Here is a 25,375-nt window from a genome sequence, read left to right as displayed (position 1 = left end):
AGAGTGTGATGAACTGTTGGATGCCCAGTCCTAATCAGCCCAACGTTTTAATCAGGAGACTGCACCACCCTATGGGAATTGCGAAAGTGAAAAGACTCTCAAAGTCATGAAGCCCACACAAGCATATGCTCTCACAGTCTCACACACCTTTATACTTCGGGCCGACTTTCAGCCTTTTCACAGTCGGTGAACCAGTGGATCCATGACCCATTTGGTTGTCCGACATGGACCGTTACCAACCAATAAGGCCCATGATTTCGAGCCCACTACACTGTAGCCCAATCCTAGCCCATTATAATCCCTACGCTCTCCATGGTTAAAGCTTTGAAGCTGTTTCAACTTTCAAACTTAAGAGACCCCTAGCGGCGCGAGACACTGCTACACATAATCTCTTGATGGCTCGCCGGACTTTCTCATCGGACGTCGTCGTCATCAAGTCTCCGAACGACAAACGACTCTACCGGTTAATCACGCTCGAGAATGGCCTCACCGCATTACTAGTTCACGATCCCGAGATTGGAGAAGCCCAACTCCCCAAGGGCGCTGAGCAAACTGAACAAGCCGAGGAAGAGGAAGAAGAAGAAGACAAGGACGAGGACGATGAGGAAGACGACGACGACGGCGATGATGATGAAGAAGACGATGAAGATAGTGAAGGAGAGGACGAGGAAGGAGAAGAGGAAGATGAGCTAACGAAGAAGATGAAAAAGGGAGGGGATTCTCAGACTAAGAAGGTCGGTTTTTTTGTGATTTTCGTTGGAAATTTGCAATGCCCTAATTGTATTGGAGTTTAGTTTTGAAGACCCAGTTGTTGGAATTTGATGACATCAGTGTTAGGGTTTATAAGGGCAAAGAGGTTGGAAAAGATGGAAACTTCATGACCCGATTGCATAAACTTTAAGTCTCTCTGTTTTGCTTAGTAGTACTTGTAAATGGTGCCATCATTATTTAAGTTTATTAATATGGGGTCATAATGCTTGATTGTTTAATTGGGGGATTTTTCTGTGTGTTTGGTTGTCTTATTGTGATGTTAAATAACTGAGAAGGATATGGAGGAATGATGATGATTGAGGTGTCTAGTTATTTTGTGTTTGAGGTGGATAAGTGAACATGATCGCTTGTCCTTGCAGGCAGCCGCAGCAATGTGCGTAGGAATAGGCAGCTTCTCTGACCCTCCTGAGGCGCAGGGGCTGGCACACTTCCTAGGTACGACTGTTTGAGTTAAGCGTGTACAGTGCACCTTATGTTCCACCGGAGCATGGTTAGAAGTTTGATGTGCAGACTTGACTTAACCATTTTGTATGTTGTGCTCGCAGAACACATGCTATTTATGGGTAGTACGGAATTTCCAGACGAAAACGAGGTATGTTTTTCCATCCAAGTATGCTCTTCTTGCCATTTTGACTTGGTTTTGATTCTCTAATCTCTGAGAATGCATGGAGCTCCTTTGTGCACCTTATCATCTATAAACCGGCGTCATTTTTGTTTTTAATAGTGATTACTTTTTCGCAAATTAAAAATTAGGTTTACTTGTTATTTGTCGAATCATCAACTTGCCTTTCTATTCATACACATGGGGTATGCCTTGCTTATTCTTTTTGCCGCAAACCTGTCCAGCCTATATGTCGGGCTGCATTTAGCAACCATGTAAATGTTGTGATTTCTATATTAGTATTAAAAATGGGGTTTTATGTTATTCTTACATAATTAGGAAAAAATTGCTGTTTAATCTACTTTTTGTGTCCTGAAATCATTTAATAATGTTTAGGTGGCACCAGGGTATCATACCATGACATATGAATCATCTTAGCTGTTTGGCTTATACATTACTGGATAGTTTGTATCTTGGTTAATTGTATGTGTGTGTGTATATATATTATGGATTTACCAAGGGATAGCATTTACCATTTTAGAAAGGACTGGCGACGGATTGTGTATTCTACACGTTCTAGACTGGGACCTATAGGAGCGGAGGCTTTTTCAAAAAGGCTTAAGCTTAAGAATCAGCAGCAGGATTAAAATATTAGGAGAAGGATTAAGAAAGCAATAGATCGGGGCAAAATACATTTGACTAAATAAGCGTTATTATGATGAGTCTTCTTGTTTCTTCTCTTTTTTTTTATATGGAAGGGTCGGGCTAGAATTGCGGTCAGTCTCGAGAACTCTTTAGTTGCCGCAACATACTCATTCGAAATTACTCCCACAAGAAAGAGAATATATATATACAGGGCCATTCCACTAAGGGATTCTTTTTTTGGGTATTTTAAATGGATAGCTCATTCACCAATTTTTCGATTACAAATTTCATATCTCCATCGTTCAACTTTTAGAGTCTAATGTGTAAATCACCTCTGTAAAATTTCAGCTAAAATAGTGATCGTTAAGGTATTAACAAACTTGGTGAAAACAATTGACGCACCAAATCTGTCAAACCGGAACCGTTCATGTTTATAAGTTTAAATTCTAGTTTTGAATGTCTTAAACACTTCCATTTTGGCTGAAATTTTACAGAGGTGATCTATACATTAGACTCTAGAGGTTAAATGGTGGAGATGTGAAAATATAATCGAGAAGTTGGTCAAATGACCTATCTCTTTTTTAAACCCAAAAAAGGGATCCCTCATTGGAAGGGCCCTATATATACACATAGGCGGGTTAGAGAGCGGACGTCCGCAGTGCAGCAAAAGTGCGGACGTCACCGCTTCCGGCGACGCGCAACGACGGCTTCGAAGGTGCCGGCCATGCTCCTCTTCTCCCGTCACTCCTGCCTGTGTCGGCCGGAGCTCCATCGCCGGCCCACGGTGGCCGGAATCTGCAAATTTCTAGAAATTTCAAGTTTATGAGAAATTTGCAAATTCCGGCTGGCACAAACAGGAGCCTCGAGAGGAGGGAGCGCGACCAGCACCATATGCGCATCACCGGTCACCGGAAGCGGCAACGTCCGCCCTCGATCCTCTCTCTCTCTCTCTCTCTCTATATATATATATATATATATCTCTATATATATATATAATTAATAACATTATTACTTAAAAAATTTCGAAGTTTGGTTATCACTGTTATGACTCTTTCCTTTGCTAGTATGACAGTTACTTGTCCAAGCACGGAGGGTCTTCAAATGCATACACGGAAGCAGAGCACACTTGCTACCATTTTGAAGTGAAACCAGAATTTCTCAAGGGTGCCTTGACAAGGTAAATACTGATCTCCTCAAGTGCTCAATGTTAGCAATTCAATTCTATATATGTGATTTGTCAAAGTGAGGTAATACATTTTGAATGGATATATGTTTAGTCTTAGCTTCCTGCATTGATATTTGGTCCTACCGATGTCCACTCATTCATATGAAAATTTGAACAGATATATGTGTGGTAGTCATATTTATGTTCCAATAAATGTAATTGACAATAGGATCTGAAGTGTACAAATGTTGCTAACTTTTTTAGTCCTTTTCTCTTTTATATATGGGACCTTTATATATTTATGTTCCATATATTAAGGATATTACTTTTTGTTGGACTACCGCATCCAAAAATTTTGGGACGGACCTGAGGTTTTGGTTGCAGATCATTAAGAACTAACCTTGTTGCCCCAGCATCTCATGTCTTATATCATTTCAATCCAATATATAATACCTTAAACACTCATTTAGTAGTATATTATTCAGATGTCACTACTTCCCTCTGCCAGAACTTTTCATTTTCTCCGATTTACATTTCTATTTCAGCAAGTTGACTTCTGTTTACTGGGGCACTTTGATTTATCAGATTTTCCCAGTTCTTTGTTTCACCCCTTGTAAAAACTGAAGCCATGGAGCGGGAGGTACAGGCTGTAGATTCAGGTGCATGCCACTCTTGTCTGTACTTATTGACACCAATTTTTTCCATTAAGAAATATCCTAGTGCGGCTGTTAGTTTCTTATTGCTGAATGGATTTCTATTTAAACAAAATGGAATGCAGAGTTTAACCAGGCTCTGCAAAATGATGCTTGCCGCCTTGAACAACTTCTATGCCATACAGCCTCACCTGGTCACCCGTTTAATAGATTCGCATGGGGTAAAACATAATCATGGGGTTTTGCTTTTGATCTTAACTATTCTTTTTGCTCAAATAAGTTTTTTTTATTATGAATGCGGCTAATTTTAGTTGTGTGTGCATAATAGGGAATAAAAAAAGCCTGTCTGATGCCATGGAAAAAGGAATCAATTTGCGGGAACAGATATTGAAATTGTACAGAGATTATTACCATGGTGGATTGATGAAGCTAGTTGTCATTGGTGGAGGTGAAAAGTTTATCTCTTTTTCTTGTTTTTTGTTTTGTATTTTGTTTCTACCATTGTCATTTGAAAAGTTGAATATAAGATTGCCAGTAGCAGATAATTTTAATATGGTCTTTATATTTCAAAGGAACATTTGTTAGATAAATACACGTATTTACTAGGGTTTCTGTTTTGTTTTGTTGATCATATATGGTTCTGGCCCAGAAGTTGATGTTGGAGAACACAATTAAATATTGTGGTGTTCATATTAATTATTCTGATACTTATGATTCCAAATAGGCAATGTGCTGGAGAAATCTAGGGCACTTTTGGCGTATGAAGCCTAACATAATTTCACTAGTACTTTTGTATGTGGCCTTCGGGCCATTAGATCACAGTGGGAATCTCACGAGTACTTTTTGACCTATGAATCTTGAAATAATTTCACGAGCACTTTTTGATGAGGCCTTGGGCTGTTGGATATCATAGTGTTTGTGCAGTTGTTATTAACTTGTAGATATAATTTTGTATCCTAATATTGAGCAATTGTTATTACATTTTAATATTTTGGACAAATCAAAATGTAGTCATTGTGATCTTTGTATTTGATGCAGAATCTCTTGATGTCCTTGAGAATTGGGTTTTGGAATTGTTTGGTAATGTTAAGAAAGGTCCCCAAGTAAAACTGGAATTTAAGGTGCCAGAAGGTCCGATTTGGAAAGCCGGAAAAGTTTACAGGCTAGAGGCTGTTAAAGATATTCATGAACTCCACTTGACATGGACGTTTCCATGTCTTCGTCAAGACTATTTGAAGAAATCAGAAGATTATTTATCTCATCTCCTTGGGCACGGTAAGATGAATATTCCATTCATTGTTCTGCATGGGGCAAGGTGTTTTTATTGGATAAACAAGCTGAGAATATTATGCTCCTTTTTAACAGTTATAATTCTTGTGAATTCCTGAAGTAGACGTCCTTGAAAGTTCTGATAGTATGATTTAGTTAGCTAAGATCCAACAAAAGGAGCTCGAATTCTTCTGTGCTGCCACCTTTTGTGTATAATTTTCTTTTGACTAGCATCTGTCCTGCATGAGATCTTGTCGCTCTTGCGTGCTTGTGGTCATCTGTTGTCCAGCTATACAGTGATTATCTGACGTTTTTGTTTACTGAGAACTATGTTTTGTGTTTCCTAGAGGGTAGGGGAAGTTTGCTTTCCTATTTTAAAGCTAGAGGATGGGCAACATCTCTGGCTGCTGGTGTTGGGGATGATGGGATGCATCGTTCTTCTGTGGCTTATGTCTTTCGCATGGACATTCATCTTACTGACTCTGGATTGGATAAGGTAGCAATAACTCATTTCTTTGGGTGTGGTAGAAGAGTAACTATCTCATTTCTGAGTTTGTATTGTCCTGGAAGTAAATTGCAATGTTACGTAGATCTTGAGAAATGGATGGTTTTTATAAATGCACGCCTTAAACTTTCTCACGATGCAGGGTACTGGCATCAGTTAATATACTGTTTGAAGTTTGAACAGATCATTGAATTAACGTTTGCTCCATCATTCTTATTTCTCATTTTCCATCAATGATACCTATTTGCAGATTTTCGATATTATTGGCTTGGTCTATCAATACATAAAGCTATTGCATCAAGTATCTCCACAAGAATGGATATATAAGGAACTACAGGATACTGGGAACATGGAATTTAGATTTGCAGAGGAGCAGCCTCAGGATGATTATGCCTCAGAACTTGCAGGTTATTTTTGCTATTGAAATAGATATCCTTTCTTAGTCATTTTACAGAAAATATCACCAGATTGACCCCTCATAAAATATATTTTTCTGAATAGCTAAGTTCACGTAGTGCAGGAAATTAGATATATATTACCTAATGTCTGAATTTCTTGCAGGAAATTTACTAATTTATGCACCAGAGCATGTCATTTATGGGTCCTATGCATACAAAATTTGGGATGAGAATTCAATCAAATATGTTCTTGATTTCTTTAGACCCGAAAACATGAGGATTGATGTTGTATCAAAGCCCTCATTTAAGTCGGAAGGTAAATATTCGATTACCACTTATGCCAAAAAGAAGGATGCTTCTTATATATCTTGTTCTATCTTATAGTCTTTGTGTTCTCAGATTGGGTTTTTGGTTGTTATAGGAAGTGTCTCATATATGGCCTTTTCAATATATCCCATGTAATTTAATCGTTTGCAACTCCGAGTGGACCATGCTTTCAATGTTGTCTCTTTATATATTTTAAATTATGCAACACGAACTTATTGGAATAAACTAAGTGAAACAAATATTAATGCGTTTATATGTCTGTGTGTTTTAACTGTTTCAGATTTTCAGTGTGAACCTTGGTTTGGCTCACAATATACTGAGGAAGATATATCTCCATCTTTGATAGATTTGTGGAAAGATCCTCCAAAAATTGATGTTGCATTGCATCTCCCAGAGAAAAATGAATTCATTCCTACTGATTTTTTGATTCGTTCTGATGGTCTTGATAATCCAAATACATCTTCTCCGAGATGTATACTGGATGAGCCATTGGTGAAGTTCTGGTACAAACTTGATAGTACATTTAAACTTCCACGAGCAAATACTTATTTCCGCATCAATTTAAAGGGTGGATATGATGATGTGAAGAGTTGTGTCTTGACTGAACTATATGTATCCCTCCTTCAAGATGAACTGAATGAAATTGTTTATCAGGTTAGTGTCTCATCTCATACTGAGCAATGGGACTTTGTTGTTTAGTTTTAGTTTCTGATGCTTAGTCATTTTTTTCGGGAGACTCTTGGGGTTCGATCATTTGTTTATCCTCCATGTAGCTGGCCTCCAAATTTCTGCTCTAGAGGGAGTTGGATTCTATAATAACTTCAGATTTGAAAATGGAAACCCTGTTTAGACTTCAGAATAAAGTACCTGTATAAATTTTATCATTGAAGTTACAAATTACAATAGTGTTATCTCTCCATTCTTAACAACTCATATATATCGATCTTCAGTTTGATTTATTAAATGGTAATCTTCCCCTGCCGTGCATAGCTAATTCTAAAACCTAATGATATGTTTACCAATGCCTAAAGGGTATACCCGATTTAGTTGAACAAAGTCAGTCAGTTTGTCGGCATTGACTTATTTTTCTTTGTGCAGGCGAGTGTTGCCAAGCTCGAAACTTTGGTATCTGTATTTTCTGACAGTCTGGAGCTGAAGGTCTACGGTTTCAATGACAAACTTCCGGCTCTGTTGTCAAAGATTCTGAAAACAACCAAAAGTTTCATGCCAACTTCTGATCGTTTTGTGGTATGCTGATGTAGCCAATCATCTCTGCTCTGCACTCTATGTCTAGTTCAAGTAAACCATAGATATGACAACGTTGCTGATTTATGGCTCGTTTTGACAAATTTACACTTAGCAGGTTATTAAAGAAAAAACGGAGCGAAAATTAAAGAACAGCAATATGAAGCCTCTGAGTCACTCAACATACTTGAGACTGCAAGTTTTGTTTCAAAAATTCTATGATGTTGATGAGAAGTTGCATGTTTTGGATGGACTGTCTGTTTCCGATATGAAGCTGTTTATTCCCCAGCTTTCTTCCCAGGTATAAGAGTACACATAAATGGTCAAAGATTGCTGACTTCCTTTTGTTTCAGTTTCATGTGTACCCTGATAAGTAGAGAGTGATATGAACTACTGGAGATATAGTGTCAGATATGACATCCAGTAATCAAATACTGTTAGGATTGATTATTTTAACTCATCGTCTCCTCAATATGCAGTTATACATTGAAGGCCTCTGTCATGGAAATTTGTCAGAAAAAGAAGCAATCAGCCTTTCAGATATATTTAAAACAAATTTTGCTGTACAACCACTTCCTGTTGAGCTGAGGCATAGAGACCATGTTATTTGTCTTCCTCTTTCTGCTAACCTCATTAGAGATGCCAGTGTGAAGAATAAGTGCGAAACAAATTCAGTGATAGAGGTAATTTAGAAGTATTAGTTACTTACTTTTTTCTTCTATATAGATGTGCCTTTGTCTTTTTTTTGTTCTGAGATGTGCCTTTGTCTTACGTGTTGCACTTGGGGTTGATTCCACGTTGCAGCTGTATTTTCAAATTGAGCGGGAAGTATTTAGTGAGTCCCCGAGATCGAGAGCCATAATAGATCTTTTTAATGAAATAGTGGAGGAACCACTCTTCAATCAATTAAGGTAATATATCGAGGCTGACAGAGTGACAGTATTACATTCACACTTTAGTTTGATGTATAATCTGACGATTGTCCTTTTACATCTGGAAATAGGACAAAGGAGCAACTTGGTTATACGGTTCAGTGTGCCCCACGGTTTACTACGAATGTATTTGGATTTTGTTTTTACGTTCAGTCATCTGAGTACAACCCCGTCTACTTGCAACAAAGAATTGAGATGTTTATAAGCAATCTGGAGGAGTTGTTGGTAAGCATTCAAGGCTCCTAGAAAACTGCTAGTTTAAGCTTTTGCCCGCTTAAGTTTCAAAAGATGATAATAAAACGAGTTTAAGGTTTTAGTGTTTTACCCAACACTTTCTGTTAACGTTTCAAAAAGTGTGAACTCAACTGTTGTCTACTATGCATATACTTATTAAAACCGAGAGACATGACTATAAAATCTTGCAACTTCTTCTGCCAATGTGCTATTATGAAAGAAATGCATGGGATTTCTTTGTTAATTAGAAAATCTCTTGGATATGATATTCATTCTACAGTATTATGCTCATTTACCATGGTATAACTTGTTTGGATCTTGAATTTCTTATAAATAAAATGTGGTGGCATTTGCAGCAAGGACTGGACAACGAGTCTTTTGAAAATTACAGAGCTGGGCTAATGGCGAAGCTATTGGAGAAAGATCCATTTCTCCAATATGAAACCAATCGATTTTGGTCAGAGATTACCGATAAAAGGTCGTCCATATATTCTAGAAAGCGTTATCTAGACTTTAGTAAACTCGCCTTTCTGATGTTACTTCTCTGACGCGTTCAAATGAATGTTGATCTGCAGGTACATGTTCGAGTATACAAAACAGGAAGCAGAACAACTGAGAAGCATCCAGAAGGTGGATGTCATCAACTGGTACAGAACATATCTGCAACAATCATCTCCCAAGTGTCGGAAACTTGCAGTTCGTGTTTGGGGATGCAACACAGACTTGAAAGAAGCTGAAGCACGGCCTGATTCTGCGATAGTCATTGAAGACCTTGCAGCCTTCAAGATGTCATCCGAGTCCTATCCTAGCAGTTGAGAATTAATAGACGGCTCATTTTGATGGAAAATTGACCATCTAGGTCTAGTTGTTTACGGCGTTCTATTTGAGATGAAATCACATTACCACATGGTTATATCAATTCGAGATTTTAGATATGTCTTATCCAGTAATTTATAGACTCAATTAGTCAATTTGGTTACACTTTGGTAACTCTAAAAACAGGGTTTGGTTTCAATTCTGGTTACTCTTTAAAAACCAGACTAGGGAAATGCATTATGTCCCAAGAACAAAGCATCAACTATGAACTTGTTAATAATATTCTCAGTTAAAAGAAAATATATAAATGAGTTTCAGAAAAAAAAATGTAAATAAAAAAATTAAATATTATATGTCAACAAATTTGCTTCCTAATAATATTTAATAAGGAATGGCAGAAAAAAAAAACACAGTAATAAAGCTAAACTCTCTCGCACAGAGAAACAAAACTAAACTCTTAGTTGAATGACTTGAATCTGATGATGATGATGATGCTCAGGCGCAGCACAAGAGGTGTTCTTTCTTCTTGTCTTCCCTCTGCTCTCAACAATTCCATGGCTTTGTGTCATTCGAGAAGAACCCACCGACTTGAAGTGAGTAATGCCGACCATGCCTTGATTCGATGAAATGATTCACTCCCGGCCTCCCCCTCTCGTTATTCCTTTCAATCAGATATTGGCCCAGCTTGTCAAATTCAAACAGTACCCGGCTGTCATTTCATCTTCCAACAAATGCTTCTGCGTCAGAGTTGTTCCTAATGAGTATACTCTCAACATTATGATCAACTGCGTTTCAGCTTATCTGTCTTCGGAAAGTTCTTCAAACTGGGCCTTCACCCAACTGCCTCCACTTTCAACACTCTCATCCACGGCTTTGTTCTCCGCAATCAATTGCCCTGAGGCCGCACGAATTTGAGACAAAATGCTGGAGGAAGGCCATTGTAAACCCGATGTGTTTACTTTCAGTATTCTTATCAAGGGCTTTTGCAAGACGGGGAACAACAGTGCTTCTATTACTTTACTTAGGAAGATGGGAGAACAAGGAAGCTCTTCTCTGAAATGAGCAGTAGGGGGATGGCTCCAGATGTGGTTACTTACACCTGTTTGATTCACGGGCTTTGCAATATAGGCAGGTGGAATGAAGCTGAAAGGCTGTTGGAGGATATGTTGGCTAAATGTATACTTCCAGATGTCTACACTTTCAATGTCTTGGTTGGTGTATACAGTAAGGAAGGGAAGGTTGTGGAAGCCAATGGCTTGTGTAACAATCAGAAACTTTCGATGGCATTAAAATTGCTTGAAAAGATGGAAGCCAGCGAATTGCAACTTAATATTGTGTCTTACAGTGTTGTTCTTGAAGGTTTGTGCAAAGCCGGAGAGATTGAATCGGCAAGAGATCTCTTATGTGACTTATTATCAAAAGGAGTACAGCCTGATGTCATAATACACAATTTAATGATTCAGGGACTTTGTCGCCGGGGCTTATTAGTTGAAGCAGAAAAGTTGCTGAGAGAAATGGAAGGGAAAGGATGTCCTCCAAATGATTGCACCTATAACATCATTATCAGAGGCTTCTTAAATAACAACAAGACATCACAGGCTGTGAAACTTATTGAAGAAATGAGGAGGTGTGGTTTCTCTGCAGATGCATCAACTATGGAATTGATACTTGGTTTACTGTCGAAGAATGTAGTGGATCCGGCTTTGTTGCAGTTTGTAAAGGATTCACAAAATAGTTTATTTGAACTTTATCAAGCTCTGGTACGCTTCAAAATCTGCTGCGTTTTCTTTTATTTCACTAGATTCAGATTTATAGATTCAAACTTTGACTCTCTGTGATGCAATATTAGGATTTTCCCCTTCCACTTGCTTAGTTTTATTATTAATCTTGTTTTATTTATTATAATACAGTTATGACTTATGAGTTTAGATCTCTTTTCTTTGATTTATACGTAGGCTACCACTGTGTAGTTAGTATATGCTTCTCTATCTCACACTCATTTGGCGTCTGGCAGCCTTTATTTTTTTGCTTGCTGCTGTTTCAGAGAGGCTTCATTGCAGCTTTTTGATTTGCTTCAGTGTTTGTTTGGATAGTTTTTTTGCAACATATGCAGTTTTCTTTTAAAAACTGCTGTCAAATTTTAGGGTATGTGTTTGTGTAGATTCAAATTTGAACAAGATGGCTCAAATTAGTCAAATAAATTCTTACCACCCAACTGTGACATTCAATAAAGAAGTCCTGCTGTTGTTTTCGACTCACTGTTATCGTACACATTATTTTTTAGAGAGAAGCTCTGACCAATTATGGCTACTAGTTCGCAGTAATTGTTTTAGTTTACATTGCGCTTTGATTCTATTCTCTCCTATTGATACTAAAACTTGCTGGTCGACATTGTCATTCTTGCATAATTTATTGTGTTTGTTTAAAGCGGTAAATTTTTTGCAATATTTTTGTTGAATTGTACATAAATCTAAATCTTTGTCATATATTGAGTTTGTTTTAATCATATGGGGTAGTACGCTTGTCCCTTGGGATCAAATGACTGCCAACTAGTAGCCATGATAGGTAAGTATACCCATTGTTTAAACCACTGCGACATGCCTTTGATATCTTGCAATTTGAAGTTCGACATTAAAAAATTGCATTTCTTTTTTATTAGAAAATTACTTGGGTGTGATTTATTCTATTGTTATTCCTACCCCCATGATTTAAGTTATCTGCTTTCCTTGATTGAGCAATCTCAAAATAATTTTTTGTTTCATCAGAATTCTGGTGGTAACTGTATATATTTATCCTCTCTGCCTGCTATGATACTTTGTCTAGGCTTTGATCCCTTGAGCTATCTGCTTGTGCTCTGACACGATGTATATGTTTGAATCTGCAAAACAGGTAGCAGAACAACTCAGAAGCATTCAGAAGAAGGATGCACAATCAGCATTTCCCAAGTGTCGGAAACTTGCATTTTGTGTTGCAGGTTGCGCAACACAAACTTGTAAAATGCTGAAGCACAGCCGGAATAGTCATTGAATACCTTACAGCCTGTAAGATGTCGTCTGAGTTCTATCTTAGTTACTGTTGAAAAATAACACAATTTTTGAATACTTGATTTGAAAATTGGGCGGAAAATTGAACTGTTAGAATTCAAATTGATTCACAAGTAACTTGTTATTCGATCCTGACATTAATTGAAATTATGCTGCTGGTTTTATGTGATGTTTTGGAAGTACATCAATATTGGTTTGATTTGGTTTATCATGGAAATGGCCTCAGGTAAAACTTGACCCTCACGCAACCTATATATGAGGATCAATATTGATCAAGTGTTCTTTAGAATGCACATGGTAGGGTTTGGATCTGGTGATTGTGAATTTGTGATGCATCTCCATATGATCTGATGTAGGGCGATATTGTGGGCTCTGAATTAAAACCATGTTCTTATTTTCCCCTACTAGATAACAGTCGCTTAAAATCTGCATTAAGAGGTCTATTTGCTTACCAAGAAACTCAGACAAGCCCTTGTGAAGGGCGCTTTCAAAGACTCCTAACTAAATAGAAAGGATATTCAAATCCTTGTGCCCCCCTGTCTATTTGGCTAATCCAATCTCCCACAAATTGTGGTCACATCCAACATTTTCTCAATAATTATAATAGCATTAAATTGTTTATTGTATGGCTCAAATTGTTCAGACCCCTTCCCCTAGATTCCTTTGGTGGTTATTATCGTTGTGGTTATCCAGCCATGCAATTGTAGTTCCTCCCCAGTTAAAGAGCAGTTTAATATTTTCATCTATCTAGACAAAAGGGTTGTAATGAAAAACCCTGGAATGTAATAGCTTTACCAAATACTAGAGCATCCGTTGTAGGTAAAAATGATGAAGGCTCGGAGAATCGTCGCAAGACAATCTGGAAATATATGGTTTTAGAATCAAGATCATACAGCAATCCGAATTGAAGATCACTCCTGCATTCTATCATAAATAAAACTATAAAAAAGATCCATACCCAACTCAAATATTCTCTTCAGGAGAGGACAAGAACAAAAGGCATGTATGTAAATTGAAACCAAGGGACTGAAGGGAGTCAGGTTTTGACATGGGACAAAATTATATGATGGTGTTTAAGATACTTTATCAATGCTTCAATTCTTCCTAGATTACAAAATAATACTGTTTCCAAGATATAGATGAAAATTGGTGCATGAACACATTCCATGTGCATCTAGGATAATAGGACAGGCTTGTTCATGTATCTATCTCCAACCTCAGACATCTATTGCAAATTAATATAGGGTTTTTATATTTAATTTTAGTGCTGGACAAAGATAGGTAGCAGAAATAGATACAACTCAACCATAACGAAAGGTTGCAATCAGGAGTTATAAATCTTTGCTGTTAAACAACCAACATAAGTGAAATTTTGCAGAAAACAAATCCAAACATATAGGCCGACACCAAGAGAAATGAAGCTCCATTTGCATCATTAAATCCTACGTGAAACTCATATTAAATCCTAATCCACTAATTAAATCTCTAGGCCGACGTCCCTGCAGATAGAGTTCATGATCATGTGTAAAATTTTAAGTGCTTTCAACTCACAATCTTTCAATTATATACTAGTAATGAAAATCATTAGTATCTTTCCTTCTTTGACAGTCATAGTTGTGTTACTAGACAGCCTTTTGTCATGCAAATATTTCTCCCTCGACATCTTTAGCTTGTAGCGAGCAACAACTCAAAAAAGTAGAAATGATCGATGCAAAAGTTTCGATCTGTCACAAATGCAAGACCCACGTACAGAACAATAGGTTACCTCTACAGGGCTCTACTACACCTGGGAGAAATGCAATCTCATACAACACAATAGAATAGGGTTCTCTAGAGAAAGACATTAATAAACAGATACTGTGATTTCATTAATGGTTCCCTTGCAATATACAACTGCTGGCAGCTTAATTGGTAGCTAGGTGATCTGTTCAGCATGCCACTATTTGCACTTTATATTATGAGGCCTTGGTCGGTGGTAGATGGGAGTAATTTTTTATATGCTAAACCCTAATAATTTACTAATTGTGTTACTATTTTGCTCGTATGTAAGACAGAGATGCATTACTAGCTAGTTTAATACTTTCTTGTTTCAGATTAGTTAGGACAAATTATGTTATTAATGGTGGTTCATGCACATTTAAGCTTGTTAGCAATTAGAGTCTCAGTGTAAATTTTATGGTTAATATCAGATTAGTGGACTCTAATAAAATACAAGCTGGTTTTGAGGACACCTGTAATTGTTCGTTGTATGTTACTGTTGCTTTGAAATTAGAAGTAGGAGACAAGAACAAGAACACGAAGTGAACCAGAACCCGCAAAGAAATCATACTGCTGCAATCTGAAGCTGCTTTTGGCTTTTTAGTCTCGCAAAAAACATGCACTTTATTTTAATCTGTGATATTATCGATCTGCATAATATATGACTGATGACTCATGCTATATGACTAGGTTTAAGAACATATAGCTCTTTCATGTTAATCATCAGAAAACTACGTACTCCGGCCAGGTTATACTTCATGTTAAGGAAAGTTTTAATGGATTCGGTCTAATATTCGATCCTGATGAAAATGGCTCTCCTATTATTGCAGTTGCTAAGAAAATGAGGCTTTTGACGAAGCTATATTAGTTGTCGAGGGATGAAATAAAGGTACTCTCTTTTTATGGATTCATGACATTTTTTTTAAGATGACTTGAATGAAACTCTATAGATCTAATAAATTTTGATAGAGACGACCATATGATTTTCATTACAACAATCATTATGATCTATCATTTTTCTTAACCATCAAAGTGTCTAGCTTATAGGTTCGTAATAAGTGTCTTTCATCTTAATGATCATCACCAAGGACCTCAACACTACAACTAAAACTTGAAAAACACATGAATTCAAAACTAGGGTTGATTTAACCTCAAATTTCTTGCTAGCTACATGACTTATTTATTGGGCGGGTCCAAAATTGGATACGAGACAGCAGCAATTCATCGATACCTATTCAATGAAAGTCGGCCATCCATGTGACCAAACACCCAACAAAAAGCAAACATCTACTTCCTGATGTCTTTCATGCCCACGTATGCAGGTAAATCTTCTTCATAAATTTATACCAAACATTTAACTCATGAGACATTTCATCGAGCTCATCATGACTCACAGCCGTTTATGCTCAAGTGAATTTATAATTAGGAAATTTTTTATGTTTGCCTAAGTCTTTCCTCAGGACATTTCATCGAATATATTATCCTCATTTTAAGAAAGGTTAAAATGGATAAATCGGAGGAAGCCTGTCTTTTAGTAGTGGAGACATTTGCTACTTGTCGATTTTCCTAGATTAGAAACTAAAGGCCAGGGGGGTTGATCCAAATTGAGACAGAAAACTGAACCAAAATCGACTGAGCAGCAAGATCTTCATTGCCTTGATCAAGTGATATATCACTATTTGAAGAGATATGTGGGGGCAAATGAATTTGGCCCTGCGATAAAACATAACACATGCACTTCCCTATTTGAAAGGCATATATATGAAATTGTGGGGTGGGACGCAATGAAGTCTCCAAGTTGCTAATCACATTCTCTGGATCAGTTGGAAATCCTTCTTGTAAAGTGATCACATTTCTATATGGGCAAATGATTTGGTTTTAGAAGTTTGCCAAATGAAAATTTTGGTGCACGTACCATCAAATTTCAACTAACAGCTTAATACTGTATCCTCTTATTATTTTGCTATAATCCATGCTTTCATTTTAGCAAGACTATTTGCCATGTGCAGAGATACCCTTTATCTTGTTAAGACCCTACCATTAATCCATTAAATACAATGGCATTTCTCCAAACTAATGTTCTATCCACACATGGATTATAGCAACGACAATCACTTATTTAGAAGTGAAGTTCATTGAAGTACCTCTATATGACTAGAGCATACATGTAAGATCTTAATATATGGGTTCTCAAAGAGATAAACTACAAGAAGTAGATGTTTTATATACAAGGAGTAATCATTCTGTGTATCCGGTATTTTTTAGTTAGTAAGAAATTAAATTTGATGAGATTCGAATCAGGCCGCCGTACTTAATCGTTTGAACTCTGTGATTAAAACTTGAACTCTTACTATATAGTGGGTTAGGATGAGAATAATCAACTTACTGCCTACATTTGTCATTGTAAGAAAAACAGTCATATTCGTGAGAAATGCATGTGGAGAAGTTTGGCCCACTGGCCTAGCAGCTGGTAACCCCAACCAGAACCATTGCATGTGCACTTGATTTTGTCAATCAGTTCTTCTTCTTCTTCTTCTTCTTCTTCTTAATCATCTCAAAAACAAAGAGAAATAAAAGAACTGAGTTTTCCCACAATGACTTCTAAATTTTTGGATTAGTCTGTACAAAGTTGCAACCTCACTTTAGTTTCCTGATAAATAGAGGCACCTTCGTGCACTCTAACACCACAAACCAAACAACAACACCTTCTCTGCTTTGACCATCAAACCTTCTCACTTCTCAAACTCATCATCACCAAAAAAAAAAATCACAAAATGGCAGCTTCAGCATTGTCTTTAGCTCCTCTAGCTCTCCTCATTCTCCTCAACCTCCATTTTCACTCTACTTTTGCTGATTATGGTGGCTGGAACGGCGGCCACGCCACATTCTATGGCGGTGGTGATGCCTCAGGCACAATGGGTAAGTTTAACTTCCAACGCGACATGTTATGTCATGAGATTGTCGATCAATCTCTTAGTACGAATAAAGTTTTGACATATCTCAGTTTCGGGTTTGTTTTGCAGGAGGAGCATGTGGTTATGGGAACTTGTATAGCCAAGGGTATGGAACCAACACTGCAGCACTGAGCACAGCTTTGTTCAACGATGGCTTGAGCTGTGGCTCTTGCTATGAAATGAGGTGTGATAATGATCCGAGGTGGTGCCGCCCTGGAAGCATCATTGTGACTGCTACCAACTTCTGCCCTCCTAACTTTGCACAGGCCAATGACAATGGCGGTTGGTGCAACCCTCCCCTCCAGCACTTCGACTTGGCCGAGCCTGCTTTCTTGCAAATCGCGCAATACCGTGCCGGAATTGTTCCCGTTGCCTTCAGAAGGTAGGACTTGAATCTTCAAAGTATATTTATTTTGCTTGAAACCAGAAGTGCTTGATGGTACATTGGTACTCTTTGCAACAATACTTCTATAACGTACAGTATATAAGTATATTTACTAATTAATGTATGTTAATGTTTGGCTTCTACAGAGTACCATGTGTGAAGAAAGGAGGAGTAAGGTTCACCATTAATGGGCACTCATACTTCAACCTGGTTCTGATCACCAATGTCGCCGGTGCCGGGGATGTTCATTCGGTTTCAATCAAGGGGTCCAGAACTGGCTGGCAATCGATGTCAAGAAATTGGGGCCAAAACTGGCAGAGCAACTCTTACCTCAATGGCCAAGCACTCTCCTTCCAAGTCACCACCAGTGACGGTAGAACTGTGACAAGTTACAACGTTGCTCCAGGTAACTGGCAGTTTGGTCAGACTTACCAAGGGGGTCAATTTTAGATTCTCAGTAAAAATATATGGTAAAGGAATTTGTAAATCATATAAGTGTCTGCTTTTTAATTGTTTTTTGGTAAGTGTAAGAGGTTTGCTGAGGTGAACCAAAGAGTACCCGCAGAGCCTTTCACGTTGAGATTCCTGGGAATTTGGTAGTTTACCTCACTCGGGTTATTACTTGTTCCTCAATTGTAATCTTAAAGCTATATATATTAAAGCAATGAATATCTTTTTAGATATGCACTATTTCCTCCAGCAATAGTAAGTTAGCAGTAACTTGCATGCATTGTTCTCAAACCAAAGATGAAAGCATTGAGAGTTGTATTGAACACTCGAGTTTAAGAGTTAAGACATACTGTTAATAACTGATTCAAAACGTTAGATTAAGAGGGTTATTATTGCATAATTACATAATTTGCACCAGATAATCCAAACAAGAATCGAGTTGCTGGGCAGTAAAGCAAGATAGGAGTCATAGGACTAGTTTTAATTGTTAAGAGCTGTCGGCAACAATTGTTTCTCGCAATATCACTGTGAATGGTCAATGAATCACCAGCCGATAGGCCCAATATATATAATCACAGTGATATTGCGATCCAAATAATAACATACCTCAGGTACCATTAGGTACAAATAATATAACATGTTTCTGATTTTGCAGTATCTAAATTATGACATAAAACACAGTTTTTAACAAAATTACAAAGATAAAAGTGTAATCGACTATCACTTGCAGCCAATTATGTAATCTATGTAGCCTTCTACGCGAGAATTTGCTAATGTTATGCAAGTAACGCTACGCAACATTAAACCATATTGCAATGCATTCTGTAATCGAAAAAAAATGTTGCATTTCAAGGCCAAGTCATGTCACTGAACCAAGACTTTGAACTAGAGAGAGAGTTCATGACATCAATCTGAGGTGCTCACGACTTAAAAAATATAATGATCATGATATGAATAAAGCATTGAACATCACGATATGTTATGTTTCAGGACACTTTAACGGCCAAATTAAGCTTCCCGTAACACGGCCAACTTCCGAGTTCCTACCACCGACGCGTGCAGATTCGGCAAGTAACTAATCACCTTGAGGCTTACGCTAATCATCAGTTAAGTTAATTAATCCACATTGTAATGGGCCCCACCTTCCCTCCAGTACCAGCACTCCCTAAAGTACACGTGCTGCCGCGGCGTAATTAATAGGCCCACAAAAGTCAAACAAAATCCAAAATTAAATTTATTAAAAAAAACAGTTATTTTTCACCATTTTCTTTATTTTCTGAAAAAATACAGATTTTTTTTCACTGGGCAAAAAAAATTTCCATCTTTGATTATCAGCCAAGAACATTAATGCCGCCACTGATGATGATAATGATGATTCAGCAGGCCGAGCTCTGATGCTCCGCCCATCAATGCCGGCCCCCGCACGCTTACGTCATCCACCTTCTTCTTCTTCTTCTTCTTCCGTGTCACCTTCCGCGTTTCGCGTTTCTGTACGGTAAAGTCTCCATTTTCCGTCGATGATTCTCTGTTCTCCATGAAATGACAGATCTAGGGTTCCAGTAATCACGACATCATGGTTTGAATTGTTGACAGGGCTGGTTAATATGTTGTTCTGGTTTTGTTTGGCAGTTGAGCTGGTGCTTTGTTCTGTATGACTTACAGCACTTACTCAAAATGGTTCATGAGATATTGATGATGATGATTATGATAATGAGGTATTGAATTTAATGCCTGATTTGGCGCATTGCTGCTATTGAAGGTTTTGACATATATAAAAATGTGTTATTTGTGGTTGGTGGAATGTGGTAGATCCATATAAAGCGTTCGTGGAGAGTGTGAAGAGAAGAAGAGAGATTGTGGGGAAGAAAAAAAAAAGAAATGGGAGAGAGCCAGAAGTTTCAGCTGGGGACTATTGGGGCTCTGAGCTTGTCGGTGGTGTCGTCCGTGTCGATTGTCATTTGCAACAAGGCGCTTATTAGCACACTTGGCTTTACTTTTGGTGAGTGTTAAGGGGTGGTATGATCAGTATCAACTGTGTTGGTTGTTGTAGTTACAATTGGTGCTCAGTTTTGTTTGCATAAGTAGGATTTCTTCCCCTGCACTATTCGCGTGCTTTAGTAAGAATTGTTGTTAAAAATGTTTTTATTATTTGAATCTATATGATTTCGGTTTCAGCAATGTATTAGTACTGTTTATATATGAATGCGGTTATCTAATGATGAGTGTGGACTGTGGAGTGATATTGATGATGATCTTTGAGTAGGGAAGTATTGACCAGTGCAGTCATGTTGGTGGATAGAAAACAGGTCCAATTGGTGGGTAGTGTAAGGGATCAGTTATATGAATCCATATTCTACTGAATAGAAATATGAACTATCTAGTTTCAAATTTGTTGTTAAGATTGGAGGATTCCAAAGATCTAACGATTAGTTGGCAGTTAGTTTCCTCGTTTGCAATTTTGTGATTCTTCATTCCATTATATTTCCTCAGCTGTTTCATTGGGAAAAGGCATGTATTACATAAATGAATTCTGTTAGCTTAGACTGTCGCAGTAAAGCAAGAACTTGTTTTCAACTTTCATTTTTGATCATTTCGATCAAACACTGGTGAAATGTAATAAAGTGGTCAAAACTCACAGATGCTGGCACAGAACTCTTGCTCTGCTTTTGTTGGTTTATCTGGGAAAGCTTCAGTTGTTTTAGTTATATGCCTCTCATGATTGCATAGTTTGACTAAATTCATGTCATTATACATATGTTACTGTCTGATTTTGCTTTGACAGTATAGCATGCTAATTGTCTATCTAAATCCACAGCCACTACTTTGACAAGCTGGCATCTTCTGGTTACATTTTGCTCTCTTCACGTAGCATTATGGATGAAAATGTTTGAACACAAGCCTTTTGATGCTAGTTCTGTGATGAGTTTTGGAATTTTAAATGGAACCTCTATCGGACTTCTGAATCTCAGCCTGGGTTTCAATTCAGTTGGTTTCTACCAGGTAAGTTTCTAATATTTCTTCACGCCTCACTCAACTTATTCTTAGTGTGATCGTGTTCACAAGTTCTTAAATTTTTATATGAAACTATCAGTTTCTGAGTCTTACTTTTTTATGTTAGATGACAAAACTGGCAATCATTCCTTGTACTGTCCTGTTGGAGACCCTTTTCTTTAGGAAGAAATTCAGGTCAGTCTTTAAGTACTTTTTTAAATTCCATCCCATAGTGCGAGAAATTTGATGTAGTATATGAGTCAGGTGTTTATGTTTTCTCCATTTGCCTGTGCCCTTCTACGTTGTTATAGTGTATTAGGTAGTTGATCTCAAATTGTTACATCTTGTACTGGGGACTGATGCCAATACTTTGACAGCCGAAGTATCCAGTTTTCACTTGGCATCCTTCTGATGGGTGTTGGGGTTGCAACAGTGACTGATCTTCAGCTCAATGCACTGGGTTCTTTTTTGTCCCTGCTGGCTGTTCTCACAACCTGTGTTGCTCAGATTGTATCCCGTGCTAGAGTTAACTTTAATGTTTCATTGGATGCACTGAGGCATGCTCTTATGCTTAAAGCACTTGATTTACTTGCTTTTATCTGGAATAATATGCCTATATTGTTAAACCTTAACAGTTACTCAGATGACCAATACCATCCAGAAGAAGTTCAAGGTTTCTTCAACCCAACTTCTGTATCAATCTTGCCCGTATCAGGCATTAACCCTGTTTATCATTGGTCCATGTCTAGATGGATTTCTGACTAATCAAAATGTGTTTTCCTTCGCGTATACCCCGCAAGTGCTGGTGAGAAGTCAACAACTCCATTAGGGGATTTACCCCCCTCCTCACTTTATTTTGTGATATCCTCTATTTCTGATAGTGTATTATGTATGCTGCAGTTCTTCATTGTTCTATCCTGCCTGATATCTGTCTCTGTAAACTTCAGTACGTTTTTGGTTATTGGAAAGACGTCTGCAGTAACCTATCAGGTCCTTGGACATTTGAAAACATGCCTTGTTTTGGGATTTGGCTACACTCTACTTCATGACCCGTTTAACTGGCGCAACATTTTAGGGATATTGATTGCTGTACTCGGAATGGTACTCTACTCTTATTGTTGCACTCGTGAGAGCCAGCGGAAGGCTAGTGAAGCATCTCAACAGTTGCCCCAGGTAGATCCATTTTTATTTATACCTCACAGGTGTTCATGTATATAATGCCAGTTTTACATAATCTGAGTTATGAACTGGGCCTAAATTGAACCTGCTATAGTTGTGTCTTTTTTTTGTCAGTCGCATATAAGTTCAGTTTTTCTCTTTCATCCAGTAGTACTTTTGGATATGAATATCTGGAAATGCTTTGCTAACTTCATTTACTCGCTAAATGATTCCAGACAAAAGAAAGTGAAGTGGATCCTTTATTAGCAATGGAAAGTGGAACTAGAATGCTAGGGGAGGATAGTGCTGTTCAGAAAGGTCCTATGTGGAATTTGAACAAGGACTTGCATGCTTAAAGCCTTTACTGTCTCTCTTAGTTTAACTTGGGTAAAATAGTTTGATAAAAAGTAGTGGAAAAAGCTGTTCCAGCAATGAAGATGTTGCTGGCAACTTTTCTCTATCCGGGGCATTGGTTCGGTTTATAATTTCCGTTGTAGAAGTGATACTTCAGAGTCGAAGAAAAAAGAGTCGTAGAGACTAGAGAACGGTTTATATCAGCAGTTTTGGTGATTATTATTGTACGAATCAGGCTTAGCAATTGAGATTCATACTGGAATTTGGTACGTAGTATGGTTGAACCAGAATACTGGAAATATTCAGAATTATTGTTCCTAGCTGGTTTCTACTGATTAGTTTTATTTAGTGAACGTGAATTGGCCTTGATGTTTAATTATTTACGTTCTTGCAGTTTTACCCTCTTTCGATCTGCTCTCTTTTGGAGAGGTTCGATTCAGATTGTCATTGTTTCTCCAGATTGCATGAGCACCATTACAATGCTGCCACTTTCCTTATGATCATCATAACTAGTCTGGATGAGAGGAAAATGCATCGTTCAGTGGCAATGAAAGCTAGTGATCATAGATCAGCCAATTCAGTGCGTCTGGTAAGACTAAGACCTGGTTTTATGAGTAAATCGGAAAATTTAAACGTACAATGTTGCATGTTATGCAACGTTCCCGTGATTGGTGATGTGCACGTAAGGGAGTTACTAGATGTCGTATTCACTGAAAAAATCTGGTATACATTGATGTATGCTATACCGACTAAATCTGCAGCCATCTTTTGTGAATGGGATGAAAAAATAATATCCATGGTCAGACAATCAACTTGATGAACTTGTGAGTGAAGTCATGAGACGTGATCAAGAATCAAACTTGCCGGGAGAAGTGTCCTTGTCGTGACACGTGGACCAGTGACACTTGTCCACTGACTTCATCACGCTTAGCTTGAACCGACTCAAGTGTGTGCAGTATGCGACCATGAAAACCCAGAATTTGCATCCGATCGATTAGCTTTAAATGGCAACTCTAAGAAGGAAAACCTCAGCGAGTCTTACCAGAAATGGCAGAGGGGGCTTAGGCTAGGTCAAACCTTAGCATTACCTCAAAACCAGTCAACTAGTCAATATATGTGATACGATAGCGATGATATCTGTATTTCTTTCATGTTTGGGCTAGGTCACATAAACCACTCAATTTTCTGGAAATGTCTGGCACCGCATGAGGTTTGTTATATTCATGGTGTTGAAGCAATTAATAAGATTCATTTAATCAAGATTTGGTGTTACTTTTTATTTTGTGAAGAAATATAATGGGCAGGAAGGAGGTGGTGAGCCACCAAAGGATTCATTAGGATGGGAGATTGACAATCAGTTTGGTTCCTTAGAAAGTTTGAAACAAAAAATGATGGTAGAAGGTGCTGCTTTGCAAGGTTCTGGTTGGGTGGTACGTCTTTGTTTCATTCAATTTGTTGTGGGATGGATTATGTATGTATAGTGGCTTGCGCTTGACAGAGTTCAAAAGAGGCTTTTAATTGAAACCACAGCTAATCAGGTAGAGTATGCTTTGAGCTTTATATGTTACTGCATTTCGCACACTCTTCGGCTTTTGTTGGTGGTGATTCAGAGCTTTCTTTTTAGTTACTGTGTCATTGGGCTTGGATCTGTGCAGTATGCTCATGCAGACAAACACACGCATATGCACACACACGGCACGTTGTTTGAGTCTTCCAGCAATATATGCTGCATATTCTGTTGTCTAATGAAAACTTTGTGCAGGATCCGCTTGTAATCAAAGGAGCAAGTTATGTTCCTCTGGCTGGGATAGATGTTTGGGAGCATACTTACTACCTGCAGGTGAATTTTTTCGTATTTGGTATTTCTTATACTCTTTTTTTTTTGGATAATGGTATTTCTAATACACTTGAATGACTTGATAGCTTAGTTTTGGACGATGAACAATTGCCCGAGCTGATAAGAGATCTTTTTGACTTTCTTTTTGCTCCACATGTTTGATCAGATGCTAATAGTATGCAACTGCTTTGGTAGAAAAGCTGAAAAGGTAAGATACATAGTAAAGTAGTAAGCTACATACCATCTTGAGTATGTTACTACTCAAAATTAGTAGTCTGTGCTTGAATGCTCTGATATATTGTTGCTTCATGCTGAAGTACGTTCATATCCAGTTATCTTTTTTGGTCGAAAGTTCTTATCTAGTTTGAAAGGTTTTAAGCACTGTTTTAGCAAAACCTATTTTAAACTTCGAATGAATAATATGGAATACCAGAGCAATGATCAACATGAATGTTATTGACATTGTGCAGTACAAAAACGTGAGGCCAGATTATCTGAAGCACATATGGGAGGTTATTAACTGGAAATGTGCAAGTGGATTGTATGAGAAAGAGCATCCATGATTCGACAACAACCTGGTCCTGACAAAGTTGTAGCTACTGCAGGTAGGCTTTGGTACGTTTGTTCAGCTTGTGCAGAAATAATAAGCAATCAGCTGGTTTTTTAGGAGAATAGGCAATCAGCTGTTTGTTGTTGATGATCTCCCGAACTTCTCATCTTTTTTGGTAATGCCGAGTGTATTATCTTTAGTATGAACTTGTCTTTTTTGGGGTTCACCTGTGTGATAAATCTTTTCCAAATGAAATGAATTTTGTTGATGTTGGTGAAGCAAAGCCATGTTATAGCACTCGGAAAATTGTAGCACCTGGGGCCATTCGATTGT

The 25,375-nt window shown here is 37.8% G+C and overlaps 5 protein-coding genes across 5 annotated transcripts; all 5 read left to right on the top strand.

The window, feature by feature from the left end:
* Positions 1–356: 356 nt before the first annotated feature.
* LOC126786520 (nardilysin-like) lies at positions 357–9,695 on the top strand. Its single transcript, XM_050512366.1, has 19 exons — positions 357–734; positions 1,131–1,206; positions 1,317–1,363; positions 3,082–3,194; positions 3,768–3,841; positions 3,961–4,056; positions 4,164–4,283; positions 4,874–5,110; positions 5,452–5,600; positions 5,860–6,016; positions 6,171–6,323; positions 6,615–6,988; positions 7,433–7,582; positions 7,698–7,880; positions 8,059–8,262; positions 8,384–8,490; positions 8,583–8,736; positions 9,102–9,223; positions 9,321–9,695. The coding sequence occupies exons 1-19, from the start codon at positions 396–398 to the stop codon at positions 9,559–9,561; spliced, it is 3,096 nt and encodes a 1,031-aa protein (XP_050368323.1). The 5' UTR covers positions 357–395; the 3' UTR covers positions 9,562–9,695.
* Positions 9,696–10,818: 1,123 nt separating this feature from the next.
* LOC126786537 (putative pentatricopeptide repeat-containing protein At1g12700, mitochondrial) lies at positions 10,819–12,730 on the top strand. The gene is made up of 2 exons (XM_050512383.1): positions 10,819–11,321; positions 12,451–12,730. Exons 1-2 carry the CDS (start codon positions 10,842–10,844, stop codon positions 12,586–12,588), a joined length of 618 nt encoding a protein of 205 aa, XP_050368340.1. The 5' UTR covers positions 10,819–10,841; the 3' UTR covers positions 12,589–12,730.
* Positions 12,731–17,131: 4,401 nt separating this feature from the next.
* LOC126786534 (expansin-A4-like) lies at positions 17,132–18,197 on the top strand. Its single transcript, XM_050512381.1, has 3 exons — positions 17,132–17,282; positions 17,387–17,699; positions 17,849–18,197. The coding sequence occupies exons 1-3, from the start codon at positions 17,138–17,140 to the stop codon at positions 18,150–18,152; spliced, it is 762 nt and encodes a 253-aa protein (XP_050368338.1). The 5' UTR covers positions 17,132–17,137; the 3' UTR covers positions 18,153–18,197.
* Positions 18,198–19,989: 1,792 nt separating this feature from the next.
* Positions 19,990–22,966, top strand: LOC126787725 (UDP-xylose transporter 3-like). The gene is made up of 7 exons (XM_050513625.1): positions 19,990–20,151; positions 20,968–21,152; positions 21,271–21,338; positions 21,521–21,653; positions 21,787–21,948; positions 22,044–22,316; positions 22,538–22,966. The coding sequence occupies exons 1-7, from the start codon at positions 20,031–20,033 to the stop codon at positions 22,655–22,657; spliced, it is 1,062 nt and encodes a 353-aa protein (XP_050369582.1). The 5' UTR covers positions 19,990–20,030; the 3' UTR covers positions 22,658–22,966.
* A 387-nt stretch (positions 22,967–23,353) lies between these two features.
* LOC126787512 (superoxide dismutase [Mn], mitochondrial-like) lies at positions 23,354–25,055 on the top strand. Its single transcript, XM_050513383.1, has 6 exons — positions 23,354–23,358; positions 23,784–23,865; positions 23,960–24,085; positions 24,137–24,193; positions 24,418–24,495; positions 24,963–25,055. The coding sequence occupies exons 1-6, from the start codon at positions 23,354–23,356 to the stop codon at positions 25,053–25,055; spliced, it is 441 nt and encodes a 146-aa protein (XP_050369340.1).
* Positions 25,056–25,375: the final 320 nt, after the last annotated feature.

The sequence above is a fragment of the Argentina anserina genome, chromosome 3 (assembly GCF_933775445.1).
Source record: "Argentina anserina chromosome 3, drPotAnse1.1, whole genome shotgun sequence".
Lineage (NCBI taxonomy): Eukaryota > Viridiplantae > Streptophyta > Magnoliopsida > Rosales > Rosaceae > Argentina > Argentina anserina.
The sequence above is the reverse complement of the archived record's forward strand: the minus strand, read 5'-3'. Positions and strand labels throughout refer to the sequence as shown.

Coding starts and splice junctions, on each gene's coding strand:
- LOC126786520 (XM_050512366.1), top strand. CDS start 396: ATGGCTCGCCGGACTTTCTCATCGGACGTCGTCGTCATCAAGTCTCCG. Junction 4,284..4,873: donor GCTAGTTGTCATTGGTGGAG/GTGAAAAGTTTA, acceptor TATTTGATGCAG/AATCTCTTGATGTCCTTGAG. Junction 6,989..7,432: donor TGAATGAAATTGTTTATCAG/GTTAGTGTCTCA, acceptor TTCTTTGTGCAG/GCGAGTGTTGCCAAGCTCGA.
- LOC126787725 (XM_050513625.1), top strand. CDS start 20,031: ATGGGAGAGAGCCAGAAGTTTCAGCTGGGGACTATTGGGGCTCTGAGC. Junction 21,153..21,270: donor ATTCAGTTGGTTTCTACCAG/GTAAGTTTCTAA, acceptor TTTTTATGTTAG/ATGACAAAACTGGCAATCAT. Junction 22,317..22,537: donor CATCTCAACAGTTGCCCCAG/GTAGATCCATTT, acceptor AAATGATTCCAG/ACAAAAGAAAGTGAAGTGGA.
- LOC126786534 (XM_050512381.1), top strand. CDS start 17,138: ATGGCAGCTTCAGCATTGTCTTTAGCTCCTCTAGCTCTCCTCATTCTC. Junction 17,283..17,386: donor TGATGCCTCAGGCACAATGG/GTAAGTTTAACT, acceptor TTTGTTTTGCAG/GAGGAGCATGTGGTTATGGG. Junction 17,700..17,848: donor GTTCCCGTTGCCTTCAGAAG/GTAGGACTTGAA, acceptor TGGCTTCTACAG/AGTACCATGTGTGAAGAAAG.
- LOC126786537 (XM_050512383.1), top strand. CDS start 10,842: ATGGCATTAAAATTGCTTGAAAAGATGGAAGCCAGCGAATTGCAACTT. Junction 11,322..12,450: donor TTGAACTTTATCAAGCTCTG/GTACGCTTCAAA, acceptor TCTGCAAAACAG/GTAGCAGAACAACTCAGAAG.
- LOC126787512 (XM_050513383.1), top strand. Junction 23,866..23,959: donor AATGTCTGGCACCGCATGAG/GTTTGTTATATT, acceptor TATAATGGGCAG/GAAGGAGGTGGTGAGCCACC. Junction 24,086..24,136: donor TGCAAGGTTCTGGTTGGGTG/GTACGTCTTTGT, acceptor ATGTATGTATAG/TGGCTTGCGCTTGACAGAGT.